The sequence below is a fragment of the Ciona intestinalis genome, chromosome 8, assembly GCF_000224145.3.
Source record: "Ciona intestinalis chromosome 8, KH, whole genome shotgun sequence".
In the NCBI taxonomy this organism is placed as follows: domain Eukaryota; kingdom Metazoa; phylum Chordata; class Ascidiacea; order Phlebobranchia; family Cionidae; genus Ciona; species Ciona intestinalis.
In genome coordinates, this window is record NC_020173.2 from 3,504,296 (window position 1) to 3,516,401 (window position 12,106).

Genomic DNA, 12,106 nt, shown 5'->3' on the forward strand with positions numbered 1-12,106 from the left:
TTATTTGAGATTCAAACTGTTCGGATGGGTCGAATTTAAAAAAATAGCGTCTTACAACGCCGAATATTCGGATTCGGCTAATCCCAAATAGTCACCATCACTTGTTTATCAACTCGACAGATTATAGAGTATAGGGCTATAGGCATAACGCATAGCTTTTTACTGCGCATTATATAGGATATAGTAGGGTGGGGGGAGATGGGACACCTTTTCAATCAATTTTCTCCTCCAATTTGGTAGTAAACAAACCTTTAACGACTTTTTATAAAACTTTATTCTCACGGCTCCCATAGACCGTTGTTAATTGTTTAAAACACGATTCGAATATTTGGTTATTATGTGTCAAAGGTGTCCCATCTTCCCCCACCCTACTATAAGTCTATATATCTCATGACTACGAATGTAATGTACAAAGTACATAACCATGCGTCTAATAGTTTTTGTTGCTGCAGAAATGAGTCTAGTAAGAAAACAAATACTTGGGAACAAAAACGAATCTAAAAATGAATGACGACGAACACTGGTGTTGAAGTCCAAAGCAAGGGGCGTTTTTTTCCCCGCCCTATCTGGTAGTAAACAAAGAACATTAAAATATTTATAGTTCGGGATCCTCACGACTCCCATAGTATAGTCTATCGTTGTTAATTGTTTAAAACACGAATTTAAATATTGCAGTTAGTGGATTTATATATAGGTTAATCTACTTCTAGTGCACGAGATAACTTTCAGATTAAGGTTCAGATTGATGAGTATAGGAAGTGTTTCCAAGTGAAGTCATCGTCTGGCCTAGAATCTGTCTTCCTCCACAGAAAACAAAAACGCGCTTTTAAATCTTTTTCTCATTGCACCAATTTAAAATCCCACACGTATACACTGCTCTTCAGAATAAATGCTGTTTGCAAAAATATGGAAACGAACACTGCAACAGAAAGCACAGAAACGAAAGCTTACAGAGTAAGAAGTAACCGTTGCAGTTCTTTCATCGGCCTTGTACTGTGGGATTTAACTCTCATGCCTCCTTCAACGCTCACTCAGTGTTTCCCTTCGAATCACATTTAAATCAACTATTTGGAGAATTGCTTATGATTGCATCATTTGCATGGATCCTGTATAATTATCATAGTAGCGTTTTTGGTTGGTCCTTCCATTATTTCCAAAACCAAAAGATATCGCGACCAGTTTTGTGTTTGTATGAAATTAAATATAATTTTATATAAATTAAATATGATTTTATACAAACAAATTTGTATAATTTTAAAATTAAATATAATTTTTAACTACAAAATTGGCCTACGAACATCAACACTCCCCTTTAGCTTTCCGAGACTGGTCGTTTCGCTTTGGTGATTTCGCATCAGGTTGTAAAGGAATTAAATCTTGAGTTGACAATTCTTGCTTTTTAGTATTTTATACTTATAAAGTAACTAGTCTAAAGCGATACTGAATTAATACTGTCTTTATACCTGCCTATGTAATGTCTACGTTAACGGAGAAAAGAAGCGCAGAGCTTGGAGCTTTAGCTATTCCATCAAAGCGGCCACGAAATGAATACGAAGTCGCAACTTATGAAAATCAGAAATCTGTCGTTGCACATGGCCCGCCTCGAACATCAAGTCTGCTGGCCCCAATTATGCTACTGACGGGTCATGAGGGGGAAATCTACAGCTCCAAATTCCACCCGGAAGGCAATATGATAGCTTCAACTGGCTTTGAAAGGTTAATCTATTTGTGGAACGTGTATGGTGAATGCGATAACTTTCATGTCATAAAAGGGGGTCATAAGGGAGCTGTACTTGATCTACAGTTCAACACAGATGGGTCTAACATTATCACAGCCAGTACTGACAAAACTGTTGGTCTTTTTGACTCCGAAACAGGAGAGCGAATAAAACGAATGAAAGGCCATAATGGTATTGTTAATACTTGCACAACAGCAAGAAGAGGTGACCCATTGGTTGCGTCGGGTAGTGATGATTGCACCGTAAAAATATGGGACACTAGACGAAAAGGGGCAATCAAATCAATTCAGTTAACGTACCAAATTACAGCGGTTTCTTTTAACGATACATCGGAAAGTGTTATTACTGGTGGAATTGATAACGTTATTAAAGTTTGGGATATTCGCTCGGAAAAATCATATATTGAACTCCAAGGACATGCAGACACTGTCACTGGCCTCACAGTTAGCAAGGATGGCTCATTCGTTCTATCGAATTCAATGGATTGCACAATGAGGAAATGGGATATACGACCATTCGCACCACAACAGAGATGCACTAATCTATACATGGGTCACAAGCATAACTTTGAGAAGAATTTGTTAAGGTGCAGCTGGTCTCCAGATGATAGTAAGATAGCTGCTGGATCTTCGGACAGGGACGTGTGTGTTTGGAACGCTACAAACCAGCAGTTGATTTACAAGTTACCGGGCCATGATGGCTCAGTGAACGACGTACAATTTCATCCATTTCAACCCATAGTTATGTCGTGTTCAAGTGACAAACAAATATATCTTGGTGAAATACAATGAACATACTATATAGCTGGAAAACTAAATGAATTGCCACATCTGTGCTCGCTGCTACACCATCCTGCATTTTAAACTCTGAACTTTGTTGTACATATTTTGTAATAATAAAGAATAGAACCATCAACTTGTTTTTAATTAGTGTTTGGTCAACGTGAAAATGCTAAAAAGGTATCAGCACTTTGCATTACCACTCAAATGGTGTTGTATTGCCATACATTTTGTCAGATACAATATCATCATCATAAAGCGTTTTAATTTTTGTGATCAATATTTCTAACTGGTTTCCATTTTTACCCGAAATTGCAAAAATTTCCAAAGTAGGATCTAATAACTTTACTTGATTTACAAACTCAGGAAAATTGTCTGTAGACTCTCGTAGGTCCATTTTGTTTGCAACTACAATGCAGGGTCTTTCAGTCAAACTGGTATCGTAATAATGAAATTCGTTTTGTAAATGGTGTAACTGCATCCAAGGTTCTGGCATTGACATATCCACAATATAAAGCAGAAACCTGCAACGTTCTATATGACGAAGGAAACGAATTCCAAGTCCTTTGTTTTTGTGCGCTCCTTCAATAATACCAGGTGTGTCTGCTATCGCGATTTGTGTAAAGTCACTGAAATGCATTATCCCAACATGAGGTCTTAATGTAGTGAAACTATAATCACCAATTGCAGGGGTTGCTCTGGTCAATGCTCGTAGTATAGTAGACTTACCAGCATTAGGAAACCCCACCAATCCACCATGAGCAAGTGTTCGCAGTTCAGCAATGATTACCATACTCTCACCTGGCGTACCTCGAGTGCATTTTTCAGGTGTAGTATTAGTACTACTCACAAAAAACGAATTACCTTTTCCACCAATACCCCCGATACACAGCGTCTGTTTTTGACCATGTGTCATTAGATCAGCTAAAATTTCTCTTGACTCTTCTTTCCTTAAATACGTCCCAACAGGTAGTTTTATAAGCAAGGAATGCCTAGATTTACCAGTCCCATTATATTTGCCACCATCTTCTCCATCTTTCGCTTTATAAAAAGATTTCACATTTTCTAATGACTTAACATTTCTATCAGCAATAGCAACCACATCTCCACCATTACCCCCATCTCCCCCACAAGGTCCTCCAAACTCTGTGTTTTTATCCCGGAGGAAAAACGATCTTCCGTCTCCCCCAGCTCCTGAAGAGATCCGCATCTTCTTATGATCAATAAACTTCTTCGCTAATTTCTTTTCCGAGAGCACTGCTTTTCTGGGTCTGATTTTTTTTTTACACAGAACACAGGTAGTATGGAGTGTCCGGAATGGATTACTAGCCAGCCAGAAAATTTTAACTATTGAGAAATTCATGCTACTACCTACAACAATACGACAAATATATCTTGTTAACACATGTTACATTTAACAATACACCATTTATGAATAATAGTCCCAAGACATTAATAATAATCTATATGTTACATTTCTAACAACATACAAAACAGCCTAACACCAACTTCAAACACGCTGTGTTAAAGACAAAAGCCTGGCTGTAGCAGCCACAAAACGTTCTCATAAAATATGCAGTGAATGTGAAAAGTACAACAAAAGTGCATGAATGGATACTAAAAGTCATTTAAATCCTTATTCCAAAAGTGGAGCTTTTTCGCTTGATGGTACAACAGATGCAAGGTAAAATAGTGACTTTTTGGGCCCCTTTTCGCAGGGGTACAGACTTGTATATGATGGTAAATCACCATTTCTGTCTTTTATGTAAGCCAGGTCTCCATTGATGCTTAGCTGAGAAACAGTGTGTGTTTGTATTGTATTAACAATAATAACAATAGATATAATCCTAATATTGTGATTTAATAATGCATACATTGTGTGGGCAGGATTTGCTACACACATCCTTGCTTTGTTGTATCACTGACAATGTTAACAGGAACTTACCTTTTTGGGTTTACTAGTACACTGCGCAACACAAAGAATAAACAGCACACACACAGTACACATCCAGAATGTGATCAAAGCTAGCTCTGGGAAACCATAACGACCATATTTCCTGAAAAATTGATCGCATTTTTAAATACAGAAAAAATGCACTTTTGTAATATCTTAAAAAAATATCAGTATAAAAATCTGATGTACCTCATCAGACAGTCCCATGTGTTGGTATGAACATTAGACCAGTAATATTCATCATCATCTGTAAGAAATTGGCCCTCGATTTTTAAATCAGGCGAGAAGTAGCTACGCCTGGCAAAAAATCAAAATAAGACAATTTTTTTTGCGAAATTTAAACCGAACTTACATGTTGGCATTGGTTTGTAAGTTTGATTCCACTCGGTCATCTAATGTGGTCTTGGATCCAAAACCATCAGTGTTTAACATCAGTTGCTTGTTAAAACCTGGGTATTGTGTGTTTATCTCTGGGTTTCTTCGTCCATACTGCAGTTAATGAATAAATTAAAGAATGTAACTGTCACGTTAATACGGCTAGATTTTTTTTACTTCGTCGACTTTCATAACTAAAATGCGAGCAGGAATATCCAGTTTATTGAGTACTAATGTCACTTCGATTACTGTGTTTTATATGCAAATAAAATGAAGTTTAACGCTCTTCTTTAACATAAGAAAAGGGGCAAATATTACAATACAGACCAGAACAGTGGGAACCATGATTAAGGCAATGAATTATTGACATTATTTCTACGTTCAACAATGGTCTGGTCGCCTGGATAAGATTCACGCTGATAGGTGACGTACGATTTAGCCCTAGGTTACGGGAACGTCTTGCGGCAGTGCAACTTATTGATCTTGGCGGAGTTATGATAGTCATTATAACATTGAGTGTTCTGTTTCATACACCCCATGCTCGTATGCCAGTTGACACATGTCCTTTATATATAGCTGACAGTTTAAATAACTCATGGAGGATCACTGACAAAATCATAATGCCAATTTTTAATTATTTCTGTGCTGACAGAACTTTCAGTGCAAAGAAAGGAACTGAAATGCAACTTTGGAAGGAAGTGAAATTACTGTCAAAACCTGATTATTTGAGACTTTCTTGTGGCAATATTGTCAGTGGTACATGGGTTGTTTACTGTCAGCCGTACGTAAAACAGGTGTCAACTCATAGGTGGGTATGAGGTGTATGAAACAAAACACCCAATGTTATAACGACTACCATAGCCGGATAGCTCTACCAAGGCACGTTATGGGTTGTCGGATGTAAAAATGACTAAAATTAGACAAGCTGTCCTTAGCCTACCATAATACAGCACACAACACATAAAACACATACAGTGAATAGCCTACTGAATACAATATAGCCTACTAAAAAAAATACCGCAAAAATCTAGGATTTCCTATGAAAACACACAACATATACCTCAATAACAAACACTTGATGCTTTCCACCAACATTGACATCAATGATTTCTGTCTTAGCTGGTGAAGACATCAATGAGTTAAAGAACTGCATAGAATCTGATGCAGACTGCATCATACTTTGCATTATACGGTCAGTGGCTTGCATGGCAGGGTGGTTGAACAACTGAAATTTGTAAATACTGAGTTTGTAAAGAAGAATTAGTTTTGAACATATGATTGTATATGGGATTTAAATGCTAAATTTAGCAAAAATTAGTGCTGTTATTATAAGTTTATTGTTTATGGTAAACAAAAAACAATAGTAGATATTTTTATATAATATGAACTAATGTGATACTTAGCTATAATTATTTAAACCACAAAAGATTTACATAAATGTAAATGTTCACTATACTCACCTGTGAAAACAAATCATCACTTTGTGAAAAGAATGAATCATCTTGTGAAGGCTCATCATTCAAAAATAAATCTCCCGTGAAAAGTTCTATATGCTGCTTCTGATTAGAGAGCTGTAATGAAAAAAAAAATTACCCGGTATTTTGATGACATTCTGTATTACATGCATTATAATAATACAATAGGCAATAGCTACCATGTCTTGTCTTTTCTGTGCAGCTGGTACAGCACTACTGCAACCAAACCTACAAGCAGTGGAGTCTGTTGAATACGCCTCATCACAAGCTGAGGAAACAATTGTTGTAATTAATTATACAAGTTTTAGATAAACATATCTTTTTTTTAATTTTTATTGATAGCAGACAAAAATATATTTTCCAACTTGTTATAAATTAATATCACACGTTTTATATAGACATAAATGTGACTTTTATCATTCCTAACTGATAGCGGACAAAAATATTTTTTCCAACAACTAAAAATGTGATTTATTTTGTAAATAACAATAAGAAAATAAAATAACACACAGTTTATATAAGGAAAAGACCAGCCCACATGAAAATACTGATGAACAATTTCAAGCCTCAGGCCAGTTAGGCAGTTAGTATTACAAAACAACAACAACCTTCCAGATATTATATCCCATGCTTCCATTGTTTATAAATAAAAGATAATTTTCTGGCTTTTAATTAAAAAACGAAATATGATGTAAATTCTGTAGAATGTTTTAACTTGCACTCTTCATTGTTAATTCTTATGTAGTGACACCATTTTTTATTAACACATGACAAAATGCATATCAAACAAACAGCAAATAAATTCAATTTGTTTCTGTAAAAAGCAGAAAAAGAGTCACATGATTTTAAATATAACATGTAACTAACTTTTCCTCACAGGGCTGGAAAACGACGGTCGTTATAATACAGGTGTTCATACACCTCGTGCCAGCTTACGAGTTACCGTGCATGTTATTTTGTGGGTGCTTTTTTATAATTTACCTGAATTGCATTCCTCAAGTGTTGAAGTTACATTAACTGGAATAGACATCCATTCACAAATCGTGTAAAGTCTGCATCCGCGATCACATGCAGATACATCAGCTTCGTCCTGAAATCAGAAGAAATTTGATTAATTCGTTAGCAAATTACAATACAGAAATTACATGCAATAAATAAAAATTAAGCACTGATAAACAATTCATTTCTTAATGTATAATTTTAATATATTTAAACTAAATTAAACAGTGATGACACTGTGTGTGTATATTACAAACTTTATGTGAAATTATAAGAAATGGCATTATACACACAGGTGACTGAGCAGAAGGTTTTCTAACTGGCACAGCAGCGACTAGCACGGTAGCACCCAATCATTTTTAAAATGTAAGTATATAGTTTACTACACACAACTTACCATATTTGCTGCACATTGTTTGTTGCAATCAGGCGTTTCTCCCATGAAAGTATCGAACGCATCCCCGCTTAGGACTACATTGTTTACACAGCCAAAAAGAACAACGAGTACGCTATACACAAACATTGCACCTATACCTAGAGTTTCGACCATAACCTAAAGTCCAGAACTGTAACGCCTTTATTGTATAAACAGAAACACGTCCTACCAAAATCACTGTTCGACAGAAATGGTAAACAAACCACTTTGCAAACAGACCCTTGGTTCTCTGCTACCGCCTGGCGATAGCCTACATTTACGCACATATGTACTGGGGACAGTAACCTATACTTTGTGCTGCAGACTATAAGCAAAGAGATTAAAACCATCTTTTAAGCAAAGAGATTAAAAGATGGTTTTAATCTCTTTGCTATAAGTATTAAATTACACAACGTTTTTAAAAACCTTTTTTATTTTTCGGTCAATAAACGCGATTTTTAAGTAAATTTTATGTGAATATTATTGTATAACATCGCTCTAATATGCAGTACGTAGCCTATCAGTCGCTATTCGGTTTTCACAGTGCTGGCAATTGAACCAGGCTTTGGTGCCTTAGCACCAAGGTATCTCCCTTTGTTTTCAAACAAAACCGGGGGCTCGTATGCCATGTTAAACTTAGTAACTCGCTTTACCGAGTCAAATGAATCAGTCGACGCTGTCTCCGCTTTGAGGTCTTCAACGTTGTCTGTATTCTGTGGACTAGCAGCGGCCAACATAGCAAGAGCAAGTGCTTCTTTTTCTCGCTCTCTTAAACGTTTGCTTCTTTCCGAAAGCTCCGCGTTTCGCAGTTTCTCCGAAAGGTCCGCTATGTCAAAGAAGAAGTCATTCGACGGTACAGTATGACGAGTAAACATGTTTAACTGGGCAAACGAATGATGGTTTCTTTTTGGTCTGTCACTACGTCTTGAAACCTCATTTCTTTCCTGCTGCAATGCAAGTACAGTAGCCAAGTCGACGTTCAACACTTTGCCGTCGTGCTGTACTGGACTAGACTGCAACTTATGGGAACTACTGGTAGGTTTCTTTCTCAAACTTTCCGAAGTATTTTTAATTTCCTTCGACTCGGTCGGCGAAACGATATCTATCGCTTGCATCTGAACCGCATCGTGTCTTTTGTAAATCATATTGTGAGGAGCATCGGTATCTGTTTCGTTAAAATCATCTTCATTGTTGGATTTAGCAACGACAGCTAACACATCGACGTCGTTTTCGTTTTCAGTTGTTTCCTGGATTGCTTCGAACCCGCTCAAAAGACGACGAGATTTTGATCTTGATATTTTCTTAGGCTCACTTCCCAGCGACAAGGAAGAAATATTTTGCTCATTCGTATTTGAGCCTAGATCAGTTTCCACCTGGTATAGATAATTAAGATAATCAATATATATGTATATAGTATATTGTAGGGGAAGACGGGACATATTCAGCAAATAATATTAGGATCTTGTTTTAAACAATTAGCAACGGTCTATATGGGAGTCATGAGAATACGGTTTTATACTGTCCTTCATTTATCACCAAATGGGACGATTACATAAAATAAAAGAGTGTCCTATTTTTCCCCACCCTACTAGCCTATATGTATACACATGATACGATTTTTGTCTCGTTTCGGTTTAAAAACTAAAACTATACTTTACTTCAAACGGCACATAAATATTACAGTTCAATTTGTAAAAGGAAAAAACCCCAGCAAAACTAGTTATCTATAGAAAAACAAAGTTTAATGCTCACTGACATTTCTATTAAATTCTGCCAACACATTTTCCTCGGGCGGTGGCCAATACATAAGTGGGGCCACATTATCTGAAATTTCCCCCTCAAGAATTTTGCGACGAACTTGGCGCATAGTGAGATGAGGAGCTTTCTCGTGAACCAGCGCCATTTTGTAAACATCAGTAGGTAATGAAGGCGTTGAATTCCTAATGAATGTAAGATTAACAGTATACAAAAAACTTACTTAAACCAAAATATAGAAAGAGCAGTATCTATAGGCTATATATTTGCGTTGTTTGGCAAAACACGCGGCGGTTCATATATCCTAGGGTCACGGCAGCCTACTAAAGATATCTTTAGTAGGCTATATCTTTGGTAGGCCATGGGTTGGTCACTAGCAAGTTGTCCAAATTTCCAAAAAGTAGGGTAAAAACAATCACCCACAAAGTTGTCTACGTGTTAACTCGTAATCGGGGACGAAGTGTATGAAACATCCGCTAAAAAAGGCTAATCTGCCATCGTAAGTGTGCCGATTAGGGTTAAAGAAGCTATACGGTTTAGGAAAATTCTGTGCAACCTATATATACCACTTTGGGTTTTCGACAATTTACGATGCGCACGTTCTAGTTTTAAGAAACAGCAGGAAACATGGTGTTGCAAGATTTATAGTGAACTTACACGCAGTGCCGTTCATGGTGCTTTCGATTCTTTGTTTTCAAACAATCCGGACACGATTCAGCTCCTAATATCTCACAGTGCTCACGTGCCATTAACGTGTTCTTATTTGTGAGCATTCTAGTTAACGACCTGCATGGTGAAAACGTGTTACATAAGACCTTATTACCTATATATAATAAGTACAACTTTTATAATACCTTCCTTCAATTTGTATATCTGGCACTTCCGTGCACCGGACACACCGATCTTCGGTCATGGTGTAAGAACCGAGAGAGGATTTGGCTTTGGATGAAACCCAACTTGATTTCTGTTAAAATAGGAACCTCAGTCACTAAATCGAACGTGAAGGCTATATTTTGACTTCACAAATATATCAGGTACTGTACCGTGGGAGAATATGTTAAGACACCTTCTCATTCTATTTTATGGTCCCATTTGGTAGTAAACAAAAACCATTCGAAGAATTATAAAACCGTATGCTCATAACTCTTAAAGTATACGGTTGTTAATTGTTTAAAACGCGATCAGAATATTTGGATAGTTTGTGCTAAAGGTGTCCCGTCTCCCCTCACCCCTACTAAATATGATCATATAACAGATGCACGGGTGTTCTAAAACAAGGGAATCTCTTTACGTTTCACCTGGCTCATGTTATACAATCAACTATAGCTTATATTTAGCAATTTAAAAAAATCAACATCACGTCACACCTCATCCGGCAAAGAATCTGAAGACCGTGGTAAAACAACATCGATCGATCTCTTTCCCCAAGCGTTCTTCGTCGTCGGTCTTGAACCTTCTGCTGAAGTTTGCTGTGCTGCGTTAACCATGACGGCCCTGTGGTAAAAGTTTGCGTTAAATATTGTAGATTCTATCTTGTAGATCAGCAATACACTTTATAACTAAGCGTTTGAAAAAATAAATAAACATAACTTGCTTTATCCTTAACAAGATTTATTGCTGGGGGAAATAATGTAGGCCCATATGTCGACCTATAAAAGTCAACAGCCTAAGAAACACAGCAAACGTAAACGGGTGTGTGGTAGCCTATAACTTAAATTTAGTTTAATTTTATCGCGCAAAAGTGTGTAGGCCTAACTATTGATCATGGTAAATTCTTGGCGAAATGCTCTAGATCTATAAAAAGGATAAATGAACAACCAAAACAAACGCGGAAAACAAACCTATAGTTTCCGCTTCTTACACGTTTATTTATTTGCCGCACAAGCCTCGGGGATGAAAGCTCCTGTCGTGGGGAAGTCAATGGAACATCAGTTGGTCGTTTGGACATGATTTTGGTCAAATTGGTGAACTTGGTAGGATTAACTTTCTCGTATCCTCTTTGCAACATGATGAGAGAATCTCCTAAAGTCTCTCGGATGAAAGTTGGGGTAGGAGACTGCGCCATTGCTATGGCATCTTCAGGCGAAACGTATTTGTCTGCAAAAACATCTGTTTACAATTTTTAAGCTTGTTACCTGCCATACTCTTATAACTGCACAATTTTGTTCAAGATACTGATTCTGGTGACGCGGAGATCAAATTTGTCTTCCGTGTTATGACGACTGGCGTTTTTAGTTCACCAGGATAACTTAAACTATATACAATTATTAACCTACCATTTTTGTTGGGTGTCGACTGTTTAATTCTAGCTGGTGACGAAACAGGTCTTCGTCCACTTCGACTGAATGTTCGGTTGGCATTAAAACTGTACTGAAAACCCAAACCTGGATCAAAGGTCTTTCGCAACTTTGAAGAAGTAGTCGTCGCAGATCTGCTGCCAGTTACCATGCTTACGGTAATTATTTACTTGAATTATTTGACCACGACAAACTGAACAAATAGTGTTGAAAGACTCTACCGACGCTTTCGTAAAGTTGAAATAATATTGACACGTTCGAATGAACAAAGCCTCGTTAAACGCTTTCCTCCTGTATGATTTTAAATGTGACAGACAC

General features: G+C 37.0%; 3 protein-coding genes across 6 annotated transcripts; 1 reads left to right on the forward strand and 2 right to left on the reverse strand.

The window, feature by feature from the left end:
* Nucleotides 1-1,337: 1,337 nt before the first annotated feature.
* On the forward strand, nucleotides 1,338-2,772 carry LOC100183839 (U5 small nuclear ribonucleoprotein 40 kDa protein). Its single transcript, XM_018812896.2, has one exon. The coding sequence runs from the start codon at nucleotides 1,475-1,477 to the stop codon at nucleotides 2,528-2,530; it is 1,056 nt and encodes a 351-aa protein (XP_018668441.1). The 5' UTR covers nucleotides 1,338-1,474; the 3' UTR covers nucleotides 2,531-2,772.
* On the reverse strand, nucleotides 2,645-7,966 carry LOC100181469 (mitochondrial ribosome-associated GTPase 2). Of its 2 annotated transcripts, XM_009861021.3 has the most exons (9): nucleotides 7,719-7,966; nucleotides 7,304-7,412; nucleotides 6,502-6,590; nucleotides 6,308-6,418; nucleotides 5,908-6,072; nucleotides 4,825-4,961; nucleotides 4,662-4,769; nucleotides 4,464-4,575; nucleotides 3,890-4,310 (listed from the first exon to the last, which is right to left on the reverse strand). In XM_009861021.3, the coding sequence occupies exons 1-9, from the start codon at nucleotides 7,869-7,871 to the stop codon at nucleotides 4,155-4,157; spliced, it is 1,140 nt and encodes a 379-aa protein (XP_009859323.1). In that variant the 5' UTR covers nucleotides 7,872-7,966; the 3' UTR covers nucleotides 3,890-4,154. The 2 variants fall into 2 exon arrangements, with proteins under 2 accessions (XP_026691244.1, XP_009859323.1); XM_026835443.1 differs by lacking the exons at nucleotides 5,908-6,072; nucleotides 6,308-6,418; nucleotides 6,502-6,590; nucleotides 7,304-7,412; nucleotides 7,719-7,966 and having other exon boundaries at nucleotides 2,645-4,310; nucleotides 4,825-4,912.
* A 187-nt stretch (nucleotides 7,967-8,153) lies between these two features.
* On the reverse strand, nucleotides 8,154-11,999 carry LOC100186160. Of its 3 annotated transcripts, none has more exons than XM_026835430.1 (7): nucleotides 11,768-11,999; nucleotides 11,333-11,588; nucleotides 10,859-10,985; nucleotides 10,346-10,455; nucleotides 10,149-10,265; nucleotides 9,493-9,676; nucleotides 8,154-9,109 (listed from the first exon to the last, which is right to left on the reverse strand). In XM_026835430.1, the coding sequence occupies exons 1-7, from the start codon at nucleotides 11,937-11,939 to the stop codon at nucleotides 8,264-8,266; spliced, it is 1,812 nt and encodes a 603-aa protein (XP_026691231.1). In that variant the 5' UTR covers nucleotides 11,940-11,999; the 3' UTR covers nucleotides 8,154-8,263. The 3 variants fall into 3 exon arrangements, with proteins under 3 accessions (XP_026691231.1, XP_026691232.1, XP_002123924.1); XM_002123888.3 differs by having other exon boundaries at nucleotides 8,165-9,109; nucleotides 10,149-10,277; XM_026835431.1 differs by lacking the exon at nucleotides 10,149-10,265.
* Between the last annotated feature and the right edge of the window lie 107 nt (nucleotides 12,000-12,106).